Below are 22129 nucleotides of genomic sequence, written 5' to 3' on the forward strand. Positions count from 1 at the left end.
TCAATATTTCTCTAGTGCTCTTCCTCACTCAGTTGCCTCTAAAAAAGTGTTAGAATCCTGTTAGTATTCTACCAGATAGTATTTGTAGTGTAGTATAGTAGTGGAGGGGATGATGGGGCTTTAGCTGCAGTAGAAGAGTAGATAGTGATAGTAGTGCATAGCAGGGCCAGGTGTCTTATCTAGTGGCCTTGAAGGCCTGGCTCTCCGAGCGCTCAGAGCTGGGAATGTGCTTTCACTTCTGTGGGAATCAGGAGGGGCTTTGCTTGGCGGGTTTCTGCTTGGGAGGGGTTTTTGGCTTTTGGGGATTCTGTTACTTTGTCTATGGGAGGGGTGTGGTTAGTCTCAGCTAAGAAGCTGAGTGAGGCACATGTCTGATTCTGGATCTATCAATAAAGTGCTGTTGATTATATCAATCAAGCTGACTGGTTGATGGTCTGGGATTCTGGGTGCTAACTCTGACAAAAAGAAAGCTATATGAAAAGTAAGTTGCTTTGTTGCTGTTGCTTCTTTTGTTGTTGTTTTTTGTTGTCTCTGCAGACTTTGGCCAATGAATTACATTTTCAAGCACATGTTACAGAATATTTACTTTAAAACCAGTGGAACTACACTAATATGAATAAGGTAAATAACACTGCTTACAATGATGTCCATTCAAACTCCAGGAGACACCTGTACAAATGTAGCGCAATTATAGTTGCTTTGGCTGGATCACTGGACAATCTAAGTGCTTAGAGAAACAGGATTTGGGCAGGAGAGTTCTGAGTGAACCACAACCTGCCACACCACATTTTTAAAGCTATCTAAACATTGTGCATAATCCTCTAGAAATGAGAGTAGCTTTTGACTCATAGTGAACAAACAAACGAAAAAGGTTCTTCCTCTGTCCCAGTGCATCAAACATAAAGTCAAGAAAGGAAAAGGATGAAAGAGCTTATGGTAAACTGAAAGAGGCTGCAAATAGAGCAGAAGTGCTAAATAGAGGACTTCAGCAGTGAGAACAGACAAGCAACAATATTGTTTATGGCCCTGGTCCCAAGATTTTCATTTCTGCCATACTATACAAGGAAGCTCTAAGAGAAAGATTGAGAGTCAACTAACAAGCATTTCTACCAGTGCAAGCAAGACAGGTCCAGAAAAAAGGTCCCGCAAGGAGATTTTGATATGGAAAGTTATTTCAGCATAACTCACTCCATCATATGTAATAATATCAGTGCTGTGATTACTGAGAGGAGAGTTCAAGCAAAAAAGAAGTAAGACTATGGACCTCTTTTAAGAGTAGTACACAATCCTCCTCCTGTAACATGTGCTCCTAAACAAACTTGAGCACCACTGGAGTACAAAGTGCACTAGAGTCTATCCTAGGGCATGTCTACACAAGCCAATTGAACCAGTCCCCCCCCCCTCACCATGATCTGTTTTCATGATGCAGGACCAAATCCTCAATTTGAATGAGGACTGTTTACATGATGTGAGGCCATTTCTGCAGCGAATCCACCCTATCCCTTCTAAAACCAGCTTTTAAAAATCTACCCTTTGCTCTGGATTTAGCAGAAAATTCTGGAGTGACACCAGGTGGCTGTCTGCACACACGTTCCACACTGTCACCTGCTGCCGCTGCCACCACCAGAGGCACAAGTTGCTCCCTCTGACAGGGACGTAGCTAGGATTTTAGGAAGGGGGGGGGTCCAGACTAAGTGCCACCATTATAATGGGGCTTGAGTGCGGTGGCGCAGCAGCACACACCATTCATTTTTCTAATGGAAGGGGGGGGTCCGGACCCCCAGATCCCCCCCCTGGCTACATCCCTGCCTCTGAGGTCACAACAAGGCACCCAGACATGTAACTGACACTGGATGCCTTGTTTCTGACCTCAGAGTGAGCATCCTGTGCTAGCAGTGACAGCTCAGGGTGGCAAAGCAAGACACATATGTGGACAGCCACTGAACATCACTCTAGAGTACAGAGGATTCCAGGGCAGCTCCAGAACCAGACTACTCTGAGAGCAGCCTGGGGTATTCTGGTTGGTGTAGATGAGCCCCTAGAGTCTATCTGTCTAATTTCAAGAAAATAATGCCCCACACCCCACACAGAATGTAACAGGAAATTCTAAGTACAGTATCTCCATGAAATTTCACTGAACAGTGTCCTTATTATGTGGAAGAACTGGAAAATGTAGTTATAAATGCAAAATATTTTTACATGGAAAGATGCTTATTTTCTGAAGGAAGGTATGGTCTGTTAACAAAACTACCTCATGTTTCTTGTATATGCCTTTATGAAAGCACGGCCTAAAATCTGTGTGGTCCCTCCCAGGCCTATGAGAGCTTAGAAATGTAAAGTGTGGTCTAAACAATTAGACAGTGTGGTTAGATGAGATGCAGACAATGTCTGGAAACATTCCTTTTTTGGACTATCCCACCCAAGATCCTGCAGCCAGAAGGGTACCAGCCATGATGGCTGGGAAATGTGGGAACTGTGACTAAAAGATAACCTTTTCCAGCTCTCATCTCAGGAGATCAGAGAATCATAGAGCTGGAAAAGACCTCAAGGGCCATCCACTCCAAACCCCTGCCATGCAAGAAGTCACAATCTAAGCACCACCAAAAGATAACCATCCAGCCTCTGTTTAAAAATATTCAAAGAAGGAGATTCCGCCACACTCTGAGTGAGTGTGTTCCACTGTCAAAGAACTCTTATGTCAAGAAATACCTCCTAATATTGAGCTGGAATCTTTTTTCCTGTAGTTTGAATCCATTGGTCTGTGTCCTAGGAGCTTATCACCTGGTTTAATAAATTAATTTACCTCTACCCAGCTTAAATCTTAACTCAGGCAGCATCCTGATATTACTACAAGGTTTTTGCTGCCTAATTTGCCACCCGAATACAGCCCGGGCCCATCCCTGCTTCCAGGAGAACTCCAGGGGGCATTTTCTTAACTCCTGAATCTGAAAACTGCCATGAGAGTGCTCCTAGAAGCGGGGATGGCCCGGGATGTATTTGAGTGGCAAAAACCTTTCAATAATATCAGGAAGCTGCCCAAATTAAGATTTAAGCCGGGTAGAGGTAAATCAATTTATTAAGCCATGCAATAAGCTCCCTAGTCTCTGGAGCAGCAGAAAACAGGCTTGCTCCATCCTCGACGTGACATCCCTTCAAATATTTAAACAGGGCTATCATATCACCTCTTATCCTTCTTTTCTCCAGGCTAAACATACCCAGCTCCCTAATTCACTTCTTATAGGCCATGGTTTCCAGACCCTTCACAATTTTGGTCACCCTCCTCTGGACATGCTCCAGCTTGTCAATATCCTTTTTGAATTGTGGTGCCAGAATTGGACACAGTATTCCAAGTGAGGCCTGTCCGATGCAGAATAGAGTAGGACTATTACTTCCTTCAATCTAGACACTATACTTCTATCGATGCAGCCTAGAATCACATTGGCCTTTTTAGCTGCTGCATCATACTGTTGATTCATGTTCAACTTGTGGCCTACTAGGACTCCTAGATCCCTTTCACATGTAGTCTTGTTAAGCCAGGTGTCCTCCATCCTATATCTATGCATTTCATTTTTTTCTGCCTAAGTATTTACATTTCTCCCTGTTGTAATTCACTTTGTTAGTTTTGGCACAGCTTTCTAATCTATTCAGGTTATTTTGAATTTTGATCCTCTCCTCTGGGGTATTAGCTGTTCCTCTTAATTTGGTGTCATCTGCAAATTTGATAAGTATGCCCTCTATTATTTCATCCAGGTCATTGATAAATATGTTGAATAGCACTGGGCCCTGTGGCACTCCAAGGGCCACTTCTTTCTAGGATGAAGAAGAGCCAATGGGGAGCACCCTTTGTTATGCTCAATATGAGGGTAGGAGTCATATGATCCTCTAGATGTTGTAAGAGTGCAAGTCCCAGTAGCCCTATCCAGCACAATAAATTGCAAGGAATTCTGGGAGTGGCAGCCTTATGACATCCAAAAAGCTGTATGATTCCCACGACTATACTGTATTCCCACGTCAATACAGAGAATAAAGCCCTTACAATTTTAAGAATTTCTTGTTGGTTTCTTATCACTATTATGCACACATAAGCTATTATTATTATTATTATTATTATTATTATTAACCTTTATTTATGAAGCGCTGCAAATTTACACAGCGCTGTACATACAATCTTGTTAGTTAGACGGTTCCCTGCCCTCGGGATTACAATCTAAAAAGACATGACACAGAAGGAGAAGAGAGTGGTGGAGCTATTAAACTTCAATTATCCCATAACCATTCCTCCACTTAATTAATAAAGACAACTGGATTAGAGCTTGTCTCCATGTGTGATCTGAAGAGTGTTGAGGAGTAAATTCTGAATTCTATGCCATGTCACCTTGACATCTCTGAAACGTTACCTATTGCTTTTAAGCAGGGTAGGGCAAAGTATGGGCCACAGGCTACATGTGGCCTCAAGAGCTGATTTTGTGACCCCCAGCATCCTACAAGGTTTTAAAAAATGCCTCAAGTTGCCTCCAAATGTCCTGTAGAAAGAGGGGAGGCATTTTGCCACATTTTGGCCTCTTCTTCTTATTTTTTTAAAGGGCTCTGTTGAGCTTTAAATGGCCCAGGTTTCTCAGAACATAGCAAAAATGATTCTGTTCCCTAGGCCTAGGAGAAATTTGGAGATTATAAAAATATTTTCCCAAAAATTCCTCCATATTTTCACATGGGGGTACAGCAGAAGAATGTATCCCTTCACTGTCTCCTAGGAGGGGCAATGTGTCTTGCTAAGCTCCAACAGTTGCCCAAGTGTGCTTTAAAGGAAGCCTAAACAAACTCTTACATATTCATGCAACACTGCTACTGTCAGCACAGTTTCTCTCACCTCTGCTGCAAGATAGTTTCCAGTGGCAAGGTGTTTGAAGCGGTATAAACCATTCCAGTGCCCAGCTCCACCACGGCAGGGATCATGATGGACCACCTGCAAAACAAAATCATAAGATATGTGGTTGGTCCCATACTTGACTGAAAGAATTGTGTTTGAATTCACTAGCTCTGAAAGCCAATTTGACAACCAGTCTGTGCTATTTCATTAAAGCAGTACTCAGCAACACCATCCCAAAACACTGCCAATAATTAGTATTTTCCCTCAACCTCTGAAAATTCATACATTTAAGCAAAGGACACAGTTACGTTTCCATGTTGTAACACCTTGGTATTTATTTGTTTGTTTAATTATAGGAAGTGTTTGCTTAATTATAGAAAATGTTCTTCCCTCTCAGTTTTCCACTTCCACTCTATGGAGGAAGAAAGTAAGGGAATGGGCTGATCTTTGCTGCTAGCTGTAATAGGAATTTTAACTATCAAACCCCAGACAGTGATGGGTAAACCCCAGGTTCTCTAAACTAGACGTGAAAGTTACATGACACAGTTGCATCAGTTTGGTGCCACTGTAACATCTTATGGAATGTTGGGACTTGCAGTTTAGTGAGGTGCTTAGAGTTCTTTCTTAGACCGCTTTAGTGTGCGCCCCTAAAAAGCAGGACTTGGGAGAGTGAAAAGCTCTGAGCTCATTTGAAAGAAGCTATGGTAGGTTTTGCCTCCTGTGATGAGGCTACTTGTCATCTTCCAAGAGAAACCACCCACAAACCAGAGCTTGCAAACATTGAGAATATTAAACTTTTGAACAACAGATCCCACAATATGTCAGCTTGAGGAATTTTATATTGTTCCACTGCTTCATTTCTAAAACAATGGAAAACCTCTGCTCCAGGATTAATCCTAACACTGAAAATAAATGGCAGGGATAAGCCTTTCTAAACACAAATTAATACCTACTTTGTTCCTATTTAAATCAACCCAGAATGCAAGCTCATCATCCAAGGAAATTCCACTTCCTTGACTTCAGTAAGAAACAGAGCCAGGATATATGGATATCTGCACTGAAACACACAGTTCTTTCTGGTAAGATGACATAAGGGGAAGGTTAACCTAGCATTACTTGAATACGTTGCACCTGCAGCAGAACAGAAATTCACCTCTACTTCCCAGAGTGCATTGGAGCTTGTGGCTGACGTGGCTGACTGTCGCAAAGTGGTTCGAAGGAAAACATGTAGCTTGCCCTTGTATTCATCACAGGTGAGAAATTTCTCCTGCTCTGCATGGAATAGTCTTACCACATCTCCCTGTGGGAAAAGTTTCATATACAAGGTTTATGAGGCACTGTCCATGCACTGTAATCCACAATGCATGGATATTGAAAACACACCACATCCTCAAATTCTTAGTAGCAAAACTACAGTAATACGAATCTCAGAGGGCTGAATTCAGTCATAATTATAGCTGGAATAGACTAAAAACAAGCAGCTACTGGAAGGGTGCACATGCCCCTACCTTTACTTCAGAGGGTCCTCTATTCTCTAAAATAGTACCACTTTTCATCAGTCTTTAGCAACTCTTTGTACCAGGTATTATTATATCCCAAGAATCACCTTGTAAAGGTAATTGCTTAATAAAAGACCAAACATAATGCTAAATCCATGTGGTGGTCTACTTGCATCTTTGTCACTCCACCTATCTAACTTTAATTGCCAACTTTTGACTGATCTGATCACACTGGGAACCTCTAGCTCTATGCTATGCTCACAGCTCTCCACTGTTTTAGGTCTTTTGGTAGGATGTCATTCCAAAATGACATATCTGAGACTCAAAGCTGTTTGTTAAAATGCTCCAGAAAGAAAAATGGAATGCACACTGAACTGCTCTAGTCTCATTACCCCTTTAAGCACTTCCTCCATGTAGTCCCGATACTGCATAAACAAGTTGATCTTCCAGCTGGTGTTGCAATTGACAGAATTCACCTAGAGAAAGAAGAGGTTATTCAGAAAGAAAGTAGGAGAGATTAAATGGGACACATAACACAATTCACAAATTAAGACCAGAATCCAGTCGGTGACATATGCCAGCATAAGATTCCATTAAGCCTGCGTAAACTCCTTTTCGGAATAGTGGGCAATCTGGGAGCAGGAGGAGAGACAGAAGCAAAAGCCATTGCCAGAGAATAATTCATTCATTCAATCAATCAATCAATCAATCAAATACAGGTACATCAATACATACAAAAATTATGTTAAAATGGCATTAAACTACCTATAATACTGATGGGGAAAGTATAGTCAATGGACCATATAAGGTTCACAACCCACCCCCTGGAAAACTCCTTCACCCTCCCAGGGAAAAATCCTGAAAATGGTCCCAAACTTCCCAATATCACTTCCAAATGTAACATTTTCACTTGCAAGCCACCCCCCAACAGAGCCCCCACAACCTTAAAAAAAAGAGAAATTATCTGAATTGACAGGTCTTTTTTTTTTTTAATGACATCCAGATGTGACCCAGGAAGGTTTGTAGGGGGTCATTGAGGCAATAATATTTATTTATTTATTTATTTATTTGTTTGTTTATTTATTTATTTATTTATTTATTCTCTTCTTCCCTCCTGATGTAAGAATTCAAGCTAACAACAAATTTCAGACAGTACACATTAAACAAAAATAAGTCCCCATACAATTGCCTATCCCTGACCTATAGAATTAAAATCACTCAAAATATCTCTATATAAAAGTGTGATTTAAAAGCTTGGAAGTACAGCCATTCTTTTTTCTTGACAGATATAAATAAATATAATAAAAAATTTATTTATATTTTCCCGCCTCTTCCAGGTGGATCGAGGCAGGATTACAACCTAGTATAAGTATACAATTACAGATTTCAACAATAAAATATAAAAACATATTAACAATTAAACAGTTTAACAATTAAAAACAAATTATCAAAAGTGACAGTGGAAGTAAGATATTTTGATCCTAATCAAAAAGATGGATCCATGTATCTCATATAGATTCAAGTGGGTATGCTCGTCGGAAGAGATCCATCTTAACTGCCATCTTGAAAGTCTCCAAGGAGGTAATAAAATGGATCTCTTCCGGGAGATTGTTCCATAATCTGGGGGTGCCTACAGTGAATATACTGTGAAGACAGATATGACTTCCTATCCCACCCCCCACATCTGATATTGCCATGGTGTCCGAAACCACTTCACTACTACTGCCACACTATCACCTACACTGGCATAGTCACACTGGCCAACAGGATAGTAGTCTAGATGCCAAACAGACTCCTGTGATTGACCTTCCCTTCTCAGGGCCTTCCTCTTCTCCCAAACCCTAGTACCTCTTTGCATCCAGGGTTATCGGTAAGTTCATAGTTGCTGGCATGGAGTGGCTGGCCCGCATTCACAGGATTCAGGATCACTTTGTCTCCAACCACTACCTGAGAAAGGATCACATAACTGTTAAAGGCATTGACATGAAGTATGGGAAGATCCAGTAAAATAAGAAGTGATCTAAGAGGCTGAAGAACAAGCAGCAAAATCCCATAAATGTCTGCTCAAAAATAAATCCCACCAAGCTCTAGGAGGCTTGCTCCAAAGTAAGTATAGAACTGCAGCCTGCACATTCTGCCATATCTATAATTTCTTCTTTGAATTGTACATACACTTCCAGCCTCAGAAGATGGACTTCATTCATGCTTTCATGTGTATTATGCAGGATCTCTAATATGGAAAACCATCTTACCATATGTAACCAAGTGTATCTTTTGTCTATCCCAAAAAATATTATATGGGATCTATAGCTGACTGACACACATAGATCACTTAAAATGGTATACATCAAGTCACAAATACATACGCATGTGGTTAGTTCACCTAGTTATGCATTCTGCTGCTTTAACTTTTGAAAAGGCCCCCAGTCACTCTTTCCTCTAATAGGCTTCAAGCTTAGAATCTCCATGTGGCACTACCAGTAGAAGTGACCTCTTTGTCATACACTCACATTATCTCCATTGCTCCTCAGCTTCCAGAAGGGCTGGATGAAGACCCAGGAGCCTTCATTGCCTGTGGCGTCGAGCGTCACCCTCATGGCATTCTTCTCCAGTAGGGCAGGGAGGCGCTTGTTCACTGTCAAGTATTTATTACTTTTCATGTGAAGAAGCTGGAAAACCAAACAGCACAGTGCATTTTTTAAAACATTAATTTAACTTAAACTGTAGTGGTATAGCTCTCTCCCAGTCCTGATTAATACAGTACTTGTATTTTGTGGTTGACATAAGGGATGATGGGCGGTAAAAGACATGTAGCTACAGGACTGACATCTTGATATACTGGCATCCCTGACATTCTGGCCCAAGACATAGGGTTTAATATACAGTAATTCAAATATCTGTAGGGAAAATGTAGATTCAGAAAAGCAACACTGGGCAGAGGTAGGAAAAAGAAAATATACCATACCTGTATGACACATCCATACTTCACTACATCCCCATGCACCTTCTTATTCTCTGTTTCATTCTGCTTCTGCTCCATCTGAGCTGCATGCTGTTTGAAAGCACAGGCCATAGAAGAATGAATCCAAACCATGAAGTCACAAAATCAACAGAACAATGAGAAAAAAAGAATGAAGAGTCAGTGTCTCTATCCACACAAGATCTATAAAGGTCTATGCCTACAAATTCCACAGATCATGAATCAACAAGTAGGCCAGCTCCAATCCCACTGAAGAATGATCTCAACTTCGAAGCAAAAGGAGTCCAGAGACCAGAGGTAGTAGCAATTAGTCAGTGAGATCTGCAGGTCATTTGGATAGAATGGGGGTTTGGTCCACCATCTCCCACTCCCTTCATGGAAGTGGCCTTCTGGAAAACCTGATTCTGATAAGCATCATACACCAACAAATAAAGTAGCAAGCATTCTCTGTGCTCCGGGTTGTTCATCAGTGACTGTCTATGCTCCACAATAAATCAAAACTCTAGCACATAACAGAATTCCAAAGAACAGTAGTTATTAAACCAAAATCCATTTTCTAGCTATCAGGGTTTCAACAATAACTGATAGACAGCAAATTCTAAAGCCTGAAACCTTACAAAGATCAGGAACTCTGAATCTTCCCAAATTTCTGCCCCTGCCATGCAATTCCATCACTGTTTCTCCTAGTTCACATTTTTCTTCATCCATCTATCCCATCCCATCCCATACTGTGTTAAAGTAAAATAAAACAATTAAGCAAATCTATGGAATAGATCAGGTATAATTTCACATGTAGAGAGGGGTGGGAGCAGAATATATTTTTCTTAGCATAAAATCTGTATTTGTCAGTAAAAGGTGTTGAAATGATTAGGGAAGGAAAATCAGAAGGTTGCTGGGAAAGAGGATGCTAGAAATCAGAGGTGTGGCTAACTACCAATATGTGTAGAGTAATCATGGAGAAGCCCATGCTATGTTTGTGGAATTAAAATATCTTTAAGAGCAATGTATTGTATTTCTGTACAAGGCCTTTTCTCTTTCCTGTTTAGTGTTAAACCAATGGATTACAACCAATTATTTTTGTTTCACTTTAAGCAATGTAGTATGAACTGGCTGAAAATATTTCCTTTCTTATCTACCTATTGACGCTGCAAATATTTCCAACTGTCCTATTCCATTTTTTTCAATTATTATAGTTATTACTGTTCATTTTATATGATATGAGACATTTGGGGAAGACTCATCTGGAACAGCAGCACAGAAATTAAAAAAGAAAGATATTCTTAAAAGAAAATTTAGATCTATTTCACTGCACAAATATTAGCCCTCTTCAGAAAACTGGAACTGGAATACATGTGCATGCAAAATGTTAGATCTTTAGTCCCACATACAAAATCTACATGCAGAAAACCTGAATGCCCACAGTCTCTGTGAACAAGTCAAAAACTCTAGAGTACAGTCTGCTGCCATAATCCCACTTCCTTATCATACATTCAGTGTACTGCCGTTTCAGCTGTCTGTATGAGGCCATTGTCAGCTTTAGTAGCTCATCATTGATCAATGCAAAACAGCAAAAACTGTCTGCAACTATGGTTTAACATTTTTTGATGTTACAGCAAAACAAAACAAATCTTCCCTCAGAGATCAACAGAGACATTGTGTCTAGATCAAGGGAAGTAATAGTGCCACTCTATTCTGCTTTGGTCAGGCCTCATCTGGAATACTGTGTCCAATTCTGGGCACCACATTTCAAAAAGGATGTTAACAAGCTGGAGCATGTCCAGAGCAGGGCAACCAAAATGGTGAGGCACCTGGAAATGTTTTATATTTAGCTTGGAGAAGAGAAGGTTAAGAGGTGATATGATATCCTTGTTTAAATATTTGAAGGGATGTCACATTGAAGATGGAGCAAGCTTGTTTTCTGCTACTCCAGAGAATGGGACATGGAACAATGGATGCATGCTAAAGGAAAAGGGATTCCATCTCAAAATTAGGAGGGACTTCCAGACAGTAAGAGTTGTTTGAGAGTGGAACACACTCCCTCAGAGAGTGCTGTAGTCTCCTTCAGAGGCTGGATGGCCATCTGTTGAGGGTGATTTGTGAGTTCCTGCATCACAGAGGGTTGGACTGGATGGCCCTTGTGGTGTCTTCCAAACCTATGATTCTAGGATCAACAGCAATCTCTTCATATATATATATATATATATATATATATATATATATATATATATCCATGTTTAAGTGCATGTGTACATGTGTTTACAAACTGTAGTTGTTTGGTTCTTTGGTTTTTTCCCCAGAAATAATTCTTTTTCGCTGGGAAAGGTCATGAGCCTCCTTTCATATCATTGGCTTTGCAGCTTACTGTGGCAATGCTAAGTTCTTGAATGAATTACGAATTAATGCTCTAAGATTATATATATATATATATATATATATATATATATATATATACTGATTAGTATAGCAACATTTAGTCAGCATAACTGATTCATTTTCTGTTAATTCATCATTTAGCAGGCACCACCAACAGTGCATTTTTTAAAAGTGTTTTTTATTCTTTATACAACTGCTTATAGAAATGGCAGGAGACTAAGTGATATCTTAGAAGAGGTGTCCCACTAAACCCCACTTTCTGTCTCAGGCAAAGGCAGCTGCCTCTTCAAAGATGCTGGCAACTCAGATGTGTGCATTCATCATCTAAAGATAAGGGGGGTATTCCCCCTTCAAAATGTTGTTGTTATTCTTATGCAAATCTACGTATGTTCATTTGATTGAACTGCAGCACAATCCTGGCATGCTTACTAGGACATGAGAACATACTTCCAGTTGGACTCACTCCATAGTAAATATCTTGATTTGCAGTGTATATTAGTTAAGATTTCTTTAGTGCCAGCCCTGCTATTAGTATTATTTACCTGAGAACATAAGAAGAATCCTTCTAAACTAAATCTTGTTGCTGTGTGCCTTCAAGTTATTTCTGATTTATAGTGACCCTAAGGTGAATCTATTACTATGTTTATTCTGCAAAGTTTCATCATTGGAAGTTTGCATTGCCCTCCTCTGAGGCTGAGAGTGCAACTTGCCCAAGATCACCAAGTAGAGTTCTATGGTTGAGCAGGAATTCAAACCCTGTTTTTCCAGGGTCCCAGTCTAACACTCAAACCACTGCACCATGCTGGCTCTGCATTAAATCTTATCTAACTCCACATTATTTCCACAGCATAACCAAATAATTGTCCCAGTGAGAAGTGTAAACACTGGACATGTGTAGTAGTAGCTCATACTTATACTCCCCAGTAACTGGTATTGAGAGGTATATATACTGCCTCTGATTCTGGATATAATATAAAGCCACAAGAACTAGAGATAGTTTTATTCTCCCTGATCCAAAAATCAAACTCTAGCAATTCTAAAAGTTTAGAATCATGATATGCTGGTGAAGGAAAGGATCAAGGAGAGAGATTGATGTTTACTAGCTTCTCATTTTTTCATCTTTATCTCCTAATCACATAGGGTAAACACTTTGATAAAATTAGTATTTTGAGAAAACAATAAAAAGGTTACCATTTCCCTCAAAAAAAGTAAAACAGGATCCATGTGTGGCTAATCTGTACACAAACCGTCCATCCCAACTGCAGTCTCCACAGAGTGATTGCATTCCTACTAAATCATTCATATGGATTCAGTATAAGGTCATTTTCACTTCAGCCCATTAAGTTCTTTCCTTCTTCTCAGCTCGCTTAAGGATGATGTGTAACAAAATGTAACTATAACAAAATTTAGTGGTCAGATTAGTATCAAATGAAAAACAGAGAAGTCATGGAGGTAGATTTCCAAGGCTGCCTTGAAGAAAAGCAACGGGCTTGTGTCTGGTGCAAAGGAGTTTCGGTGTGCCATGAGTCAGCCTCTTCAAAGCCATGGCATAAAACGATTTTCCAAGTAGGTGGTGCCTCAACCATAAATCCATCCTGGCTGAGCTTGCCTCTTTAGGGATGCTTCACTGGCAATTCAAAGCTTCAAGAAATGCTACTGCACCTTTATTTAATTAAACCCTAATCTCTCCCAAAAACCCAGGATTAATATTTGACTGAGTTTTCAGTCTGGCAGCAAAGGAAATAAAAACAGAGCATGCACAATTTAAGACTGAGCTGGAGTGCTGGAGAAATACAGGCAGAAAAAGGAACTCTATGAAAAATAAGCAAATAACCCTAAAGGCTACTAGGCTTGGCCAGACTACAGGAATTATGGGAAGGAGCAGACAGTGAAACAGCAGAGAAAGCATGTATGGTTGACCAGTTTGATCCTAGGGCAGGAGCAAGAGGAATAACAAATCTGACCATTAGGACATAATTTAAAATCTTTTTTGTGGCTTAAGGGAGCCTCTTCTTTTCTCTCTTTCCCATCTTTTTTTCCCTCTTTTTGCCTTCTATTAGGGTTGCCAGTTCTCAGGGCCTGGACTCTCTTCCTCAATCCTCAGCACAAGGGGGAGGAATATCAGGGCAAGAGCACTGCTTTGAAAGGTTGTACTATATATTCTTTCTCTCTTTTTTTTTCAAACTTGGTGTTTTTTTACTTAAATGGCATACAGTACTTTGTACAACTGCAGTTGATACTTCATGAAAGAATATATAGTACAACCTTTCAAAGCAGTTCTAGAAGAGTTTTTTTAAATTTATTATATATCAAAACATCGCTACAATCAACAAACTTACTAAATCTTCAAAGATAGTTAGCCATTCAAATAGTTCAATTTTCCAAATAAAATTAATAAATAAACAGGTACACTTCCTTCATATAACATTCATCCTGTGCGATTATTACTGCACTCTGCAATGTTACCTTGTATGTGTAATGTTTCTAGATAACTCCAATATCTTTTTCTCTTCCTTAATTTACTTCTTCCTATCCTTCTCATGGTTATGTTGTTTTTATTTAATTACATTTCTTTCTATATTGTTTTACATCTCTTTCCAGCGTTTACCACAAAAAGTCCTTACGGCCTCCCATTCCTCTTCAGTCTTTACCTCATCTTTTCCGTGAATAATATTTGTTAATCGGTCCATTTCTTTATCCTTGGGCATTCCCACCAAATATGTAACCAAGTTCCCTTTGCTTTCAGAAACTTCTAACACTAGTTACTCTTTCCTTTATGAATTTTCACAATCTTTGCTGGAGTTAGATAGTTCCATATTTTTTGAAATTTTCATGGAGGTTTTGACAGGCTGTAAATTTTAATGTTTTTCCCCTGGCATTGTGCCAGCTTTCTAGATCAACTATTCTGCCGAGACTTCTGGGCCATTGAATCATAGAGTCTTGTTCTACCATTCTTTGTAGCAAAATTTTGTAAAGTTTAGACGTTAATTTCTTTTTTCATTTTAATAATATATTGTCCATTTCCATGTTTTCAATTTCGAAGTTTTCAAGCTCTTTATCCAATTTGAATCTGTTTGCCAGTTGATAATATAGGAACCAATGTTTTTGCACCTCCATAGGCTTTATGTCCTCTATTTTTTTCAAACTATAATCATTCATATAATTTTTAACTAATAAGTCTTCGTATCTTAACCATTTAGAGATTTGTGTTCTGTTAAAGAGTGCCTCATGAGGAGAGATCCATCCTGGGATTTTTCTGTTAAAAAGTTGCTTTACCTTCAGAGAAGATGTTAAGATGGCATTCCGCACAAAATGGTGTCCAAAGTCTCCATTAATTTTATGTTTTTCGTACCATAAGTACGCATGCCAGCCATATCGAATGTTGAAGCCCTCCAAAGCAAGTAGCTTGTCGTCTGTCAGATTTATCCACTCCTTTTCCCATATTAAACTATTAGCTACATAGTATAACTGAAAGTCTGGTAAATTACATCCACCATTCAAATTTGGGTCGATTAGAGTTTTCCATTTCACACGTGGCTTCTTTCCTGCCCATACAAACTTCCTTATCTCTTTATTCCAATCCTCTATTATTTTTAGTTTGAGATAATGGGGATGTTTGTGAATAAGTAATTGAGTTTTGTCAGTACTGCCATTTTAACGGCAGCTATTCTTCCAGAAAAAGACAAGTTTAGTTTGGACCACTTCATAAGGTCTTGCTTGATTTTTTTCCATGTGGATTTATAGTTGTTTTCCAAAAGTTCGGTGTTTCTATTAGTGATTCATATACCTAAATATTTAGTCTTTTTCACAGCTTTACAGCCCGTACACTCTTGAATTTCCTTTTCTTCAGCAGAGGATACATTTTTTGTTATAATTACAGATTTCTGTGTATTAATTTTAAATCCTGAAGATGTACCAAAATTTTTAATTATGTCTATTACTTTATGTATACATTTAGCTGGGTTTTCCAAAAAGATAACAAAATCGTCAGCATAGGCTTTAAGTTTGAATTCATATTTCCTGATCTTCACACCCGTAACTTCACTATATTTTCTGATTCTGACACAATCAATGTGTCTAAAATGTAGTGCTAGTGGGAAATCTCTCACACACACACACAATTTATGCAAGCTGGAAAATTCAGCTTGACACAGAATGTGAGCTATCTTGAGAGAGATTTTTGTATTATGTTTTTAAGTGCAGAGTATTCTCAGTCCTCTGCTCCCATAAAAAGAAAGAAAAAGACAGCCCTGACTTGCTTTATTATCACTCAACCCAAAACACATGCCTGAGACATCATTTCTTCTAAGGATACAGCAGATCTGTTGTATCTAACAGTACTGCAGGGGTGAGTAAAGTACAGCCCTAGGGCCAAATAAACATCATGCAAGGCTATTCTTCATAGCCTTTGGCACTTCTAGAATGGCCAAAAAAGGATGAATTTTTATCTGGGTTGTTACCACACTGCAGAATTAATGTAGTTTAACACTGCTTTAACTGTCATGGCTCCATCCTATGGAATTCTAGGATTCTGGAGAGAAAGGTAAATATGTCACAATGGCAGTTAAAGCAGTGTCAAATTACATAAAATCTGCAGTGAAGATGCAGCCCTGGAAGCTTCCAGGAACAGCAATTCACATTTTAAATTGACTGCACCCAACACACTGTTCAACATTTTTTTTAAAAATCAAGCACAGAAGTAAATTTCTTGCCAACTATGGTCTCATTTCCCTAAAATGTCTTGGTACCATTGATTCACTACATCTGCCAACACCTGAAACAGTGTACAGTATGTATTTTAATGGTTCTTAGGAAACATGCAGCTGGAGGAAGATCCTTGGTAACAAGGAAAAGCTAATCAGTGAGTAACAGATGCCAGTTTCAGCAGTTTTAGTCAGGAGTAGAGCCTGGAGACATGAACTGTAGAAGCCCATGGCTTCTGTTTTATCAGTGTCACAAGGAAGGAGAAGAGTGAAGCCTATAGACCACATCTTTGGGCAAAAAATGCAGGGAAGGGGACAAAGGATTGTATCTGACACATTTTTCAAATGTATATCCCACATTTCTAGCCCACTGGACACTCCAATCAATTAATCATCTTCAAAATTAACAAAAAGGAAAACAAAATTATAATAGCACCTGATTTTGAAAAAGTTACTTTTTTGGACTGCAGTTCCCAGAATCTCTCAGCTACCATAGATTTGGGAGACTCTGGGTGCTGTATTAAAAAAAAACCTTTTCCAAATAGTAGCACAACCATTAGAGATTTGGGAGTGACCAAGAATTTAACAAACCTTGCCTCAATCTCCATCCCATCTTACTCTCAAACAATTCAGAGGGCTCCCTTAAGTAAGAAGGTTTTACCAGTCATCTAAAAAGATGAAAAGAAGTGGCCAGGCATGGAAAAGAATAGGTAAGGTCGGGAAATGGAAAAGGATCTTGCTGTCACTTCTTGAATATCCAATAACAGGGGCCTGGAAAGCAGGTTCTCCCCATAGGTTTTTAAAAAGTGAGCCTCTGTCAAGCTACCAAATGAATTTAAGCTGCAGTCCTGTTCACAAAGATCTACAAATCCCACTGAATTCCATAAAAACAATTTAGAGTTTTGTGTCACCTTAAAGACTAACAGGTGTTATTTGGCATAAGCTCTTGTGGACTGCAACGTACTTCATAAGATGCATAAATTTCTATTGGAGTCAATGAAGCTTACTTCTCCGACTGCATGGCCTAGCTGTGATGGCATCAGTCGAATTCAAAGATTTGGGAGAATAATCCCAGAATGTTTTTGAGTGTTCCTTTGCAAAAGAGTCAGGCTGGGGGCTTCTGTTCTTTATTTTGGAGTAACTTCTATTTTATAATATTATTTCCTCTGACTGAAAAACGGTTATCAGCTTAAACTGGCCAAAGACAGAAAGAGATTCCTTAACAAATAACAGTAGATCTTATCTTATTTTTTATATTGTAGATTATGTCATTTTCAGAGTTTAAAAGGGTTGTGTTTTAAACACTAGTAACTAGTAGCCATGCTGGCTAGGGGGATTTGGGTAATTATAATCTCAAAAATTAACTTTTCAAAACTGTGATCATTTGTCACCATACAATCATACAAGTGCCTTTGAATAAACAGGCATGTTGTAGCAGCAGAAAGTCTGCTCTTTTAAAAATGGTTTTTCTGCAGCTGGTCTTCACTGGGAGGTGGGATTTGAATATTTTTTCTCCTTTTATTATGACTGAGAAAGAGCATGCAAATGTATTTAAAAAAGGCAGAGTGATGTCATGCCTCCCCTAACATGAAACATTCACTTCCATTGGATTTCCAACATTAATTTACTAATTTGCCTCCATGTAAACTAACCACAGTTGTTGATGGTGTGGAATTACTATTTTAATCTCATTATACAATATGAAAGGTGCTGGCCAGGATCCAGAGAACCAAGAGAACAGCTGGGCCACATTGTCAGCTACACAAATAAAATAAAATAAAAATACAGGAAATGCAAGTGTGAGCCATTTATATAGGCAGGGCAGCACACATTCCACAAGCATACTACACACATGCAGAAACTGGTATCAGGCAAGAATTCAGCAACATGAGCAGCTCAGTTTTTATTATTTTTTAAAGAATATTTTAACCCTTCAAGCAGTGAAGTATGTCTCTAAGGCTACATCTGAACTACAGAAATAACCCGGTTTGACTCAGTTTTTAACTGCTGTGGTTTAATGCTATGGAATCCTGGGATTTGTAGTTTGATGGGCCACCATAGCTTTCTAAGAGAGAAGCCTAAATATCTCACAAAACTACAAATCCCAGAATTCCACAGCATTGACCCATGGCAGTTAAAGCAGTGTCAAAGTACATTATTTCTGCAGGGCAGGTGCAACCTAAATCACTGAAATGTTAAGAATCTGGGATTGCAGGAATAGGAACAAGCATCAGGTATTCTTATAAACAACATCCATCTTGTGGTGTGAACTGAGACATTTGGGACAGTGGTTTAGAAAGCAAGCATGGCCAATGGGGAGGGTTTCTGGGAATTATAGTCCAATATCATCTTGGTAGGAAATCCAGCATGGTGTAGTGGTCCGAGTGTTAGACTGGGGCTTTGGAGATCAGGGTTCAAATCCCTCCTCAGCCATGGAAAGCCACTTGTTGCCATGGGCAAGTGACACTCTCTCAGTTTAAGACAAACCTCCTGTAAGTAAATCTTATCACGAAGACCCTATAATAGGGTCACCATAAGTAAGAATCATTTTGAAGGCACATAACAACCTGAACCCACAGGCTGAACCACAAACTCACCAACTATGGTAGCTTAACAGTGTATCTGAGTCAAAAACTACAGCAAGAAGAAATGCAAGTGTCCTTTGGCTTTGCCAGTTTTTGATCAGGAAAAAACTCTGGTTAATATGGTCTTGGATCTTATCATACCTGAAGTTTCTGCAACAGCACCACATCAGCTATCTTATCCTTGTCCTGTTTGGTTTGTTTAGCTTTCCAGTATTGCTTCTGTGCAGAGTAGCGGTTCATGGGACATACTCTAAAAAGACAGTCTGTAAGGGAAAGAGGTCAAGGAATTAGAATGGCCCCATGTTAACAACATCATCCATTTTTGTAATGTTTACTATTATTAGTTTTTTGTGGGTTTTTCAGGCTATGTAGCCATGTTCTAGAAGAGTTTCTTCCTGACGTTTCGCCAGCATCTGTGGCTGGCATCTTTATTATTATTAAGGCGGGATACACACCGCCATATAGTACGTATTGTATACGTACTAGGGTTAGGAAGGGGCGGTGCTTCCGCACCCCCTAACCCTAGTACGTATACAATACGTACAAGATGGCGCCGGCCCTTCTACATGGCCGGCGCCATCTTTACGTACTGGACGCATAGCATCCAGACGTGTCGCGGCGCTAATGACGTAGTGAATGCGCCCTTGGCGCTTCGCTACGTCATCCGTGCGCCGCAGAAACAAGCTCCGAAATGGAGCTTCTTTTTTGCTCCGCGCGGGAGCCGCGCGGTTTGGATGCTGCGACTCCCTCGCGGAGCAAATGGTGCCAGCGGGGGAACGCCGCAAAGCGGCGGTTTGTATCCCGCCTCAGTCTTGTTCTCTTCTAATGTGGTTGTAGTGACCAATTAATCACAAACAGAATATCTGAACAGTTTGGAAAAGAAAAAACATAGAGCAATGAAAGTTCATTACCTCTGTAGAGCTTAAAAGCGACTCTCTTAGCACCCAAAAGAGAAGTGAGAATACAAATTCTCCTACAGTATTTAGATGTTAGAAGAAACGGCAGTTTTTTCCCTAAGTGACTATGTCCTGCTGCTTTCAGATAGTAAAAAAACAGATTCTCACGCATCTTTCATAAAGGGATATCAGTTCTTCTAGAAGTAAATGGCATGTGTGACTTTCAGACAAAAAAAGTATGAAATGCATATTAGAGTAAGGAAGCAGTGAGGAGGAAAGAGTTAAAATGACCCACTGGAATGTCAGGAAGCTCGGTGCTAAGAAAAAGATACATGCTCAAAGATGCTGTCTTCTTCCAATTTTCCACTGTTGAACTTCATTACTGAAACAGATACCAGCCCTAGGCCAGAGTCAAGATATAAACAAAATCTCCCTTGGGATATAAGGAGCAATATCATATCCCTTTCCTTTCATTTGCTCAATATATCAGAACTCCCAGGAACAAGTAGAATTATGGAACCGGAACATCCCTCACATCCTGCCCCTTAACAGACCCCTGTGCAGTTGAAGAAGGTCTTCTTATTTCTGAAGTGCAAAAAGGCTATCTCTAACCCCAACTCCATCAATTTGGTGGCTATTTTGATTACTATTGGCTTGAGTATCCCTCCCCGCTTTCTTTCACTTAACTGCTACCACTTAATAAAATTGTTTTATTTATACCGCTATTCCAAATCATAGCGGAGAGCAGCAAGTAGCTAATTAGCAAGTAAGCTAATTTGCCCCCAACAGTCTGGGTACTCATTTTAGCGACCTCGGAAGGATGCAAGCCTGAGTCGAGCTTGGGCCCTTTTGCTGGTCTTGAACTCACAACTTGTGTTTTGAGTGAATGGCTGCAGTACAGGCATTTAATCACTGCGCCACCAGGCATTTAACCACTGCGCCATTGTAGACATTCAGCTGTGTTCTTGACACAGAATACTTGAAGTGATGGTAAGACATGTATATATGACAAAATGATTTTAAAAACTCAGCTACTTCAAATTTAGAGATACATCCAAACAGAAAAATTCACCTCTACCCATAATTAACCCAATCTTCTTGAGCTTTTCTATCCCATTCCCCTGCAATGTGAAAAAATCACTAGGACAAATACTTTGGCTCAATGCTAATTTCCATTGGTTTGCAAATTACATCTAGGAAGTCCCAGGTGGATGAACTCAAAGCCCTCAAAGTCTCTAATTGCTCCTAGAATCGCAGCCTCAACATTTTAGACACAAAAAGAAACCCATTTCTACCCTTGGATTTCATCCCATGCAGTTGGCAAACATGCAGCTAGTCATTTATCTGAGAATGATGAATACGGAGGTACAAAATATATTTCTGGCTAGTTTTGGAGGTGAGTCATTTTTCATATCTCATTGCACAGGGCTGCTTGTGCTATTTGCACACCACATACTAAAGTCTGCCTGTGTCATCCTTTGCAATACAGCCTTCACAAGACTTTGCTCCTTATGAAAGCCAAACCTAGATTCTGTAGCATGCACCTTGAGATTACATGTAGGTGTTCCCAACCCTCCAAATCCCTATGCATAGAAAAAGAAATATAGTAGGCCCTTGGTATCTGCTGGGGTTTGGTATCAGGATCCCCTCATCCATAGATACCAAAATCCATGGATTCTCAAGTCCCATTAAATACAGTGGCATAGTAAAATGGTGTTCCTTATATAAAATGGCAAAATCAAATTTTATTTTTTGGAATATACATATATATCTATACATATATGATAGATATACTTATAGATAATGTACTGTATCTCTTACGTTGGTGGGCAGATCTACCCTTAACATTTCCCAGTGCAACTGGTGAACCCTAATTCTTGTATTAATCTCCACTATTGGAGATTAAAGAAACAATTTTATGTTTCTTCACACATACAGTACCACCTGCTTCTGTCTATTCCCTTCTGCAGCACTTAAAAGCAGGCTGTGGGTTCATAGCCTTGCTCTCTCTGACTAACACATGGGAAAGACAATAGTAAAGGGGGGTTCAAAATATCTACATAGAATGTACCCCTTCCAAAACCACATAATTAAAATCAAGAGCAGGGATGGGAAACATGTGGCCCCTTGGATACTGTTGGATTCCAAGTCCTAGAAGACTTAACATGCATAACAGTAAAGTAAAGAATGATAGGTGTTGTAGCCTTACAATCTCCAGAAAGCTAC

General features: G+C 39.5%; 1 protein-coding gene across 5 annotated transcripts in view; it reads right to left on the reverse strand.

Moving 5' to 3' along the window:
* Positions 1 to 22129, reverse strand: part of ITPR3 (inositol 1,4,5-trisphosphate receptor type 3) — a 161484-nt gene that overhangs the window by 70124 nt on the left and 69231 nt on the right. For all 5 annotated transcript variants that reach the window (XM_042462366.1, XM_042462364.1, XM_042462363.1 and 2 more), the window contains 7 exons: positions 19149 to 19270; positions 9332 to 9418; positions 8877 to 9035; positions 8215 to 8313; positions 6759 to 6842; positions 6021 to 6167; positions 4868 to 4963 (listed from right to left, as the gene is read on the reverse strand). In XM_042462366.1, coding sequence (XP_042318300.1) covers positions 4868 to 4963; positions 6021 to 6167; positions 6759 to 6842; positions 8215 to 8313; positions 8877 to 9035; positions 9332 to 9418; positions 19149 to 19247 — 771 coding nt within the window. In that variant the 5' untranslated portion in view covers positions 19248 to 19270. The remainder of the gene's footprint in view (positions 1 to 4867; positions 4964 to 6020; positions 6168 to 6758; positions 6843 to 8214; positions 8314 to 8876; positions 9036 to 9331; positions 9419 to 19148; positions 19271 to 22129) is intronic.

The sequence above is a fragment of the Sceloporus undulatus genome, chromosome 4, assembly GCF_019175285.1.
Source record: "Sceloporus undulatus isolate JIND9_A2432 ecotype Alabama chromosome 4, SceUnd_v1.1, whole genome shotgun sequence".
NCBI classification, from domain to species: Eukaryota; Metazoa; Chordata; class Lepidosauria; order Squamata; family Phrynosomatidae; genus Sceloporus; species Sceloporus undulatus.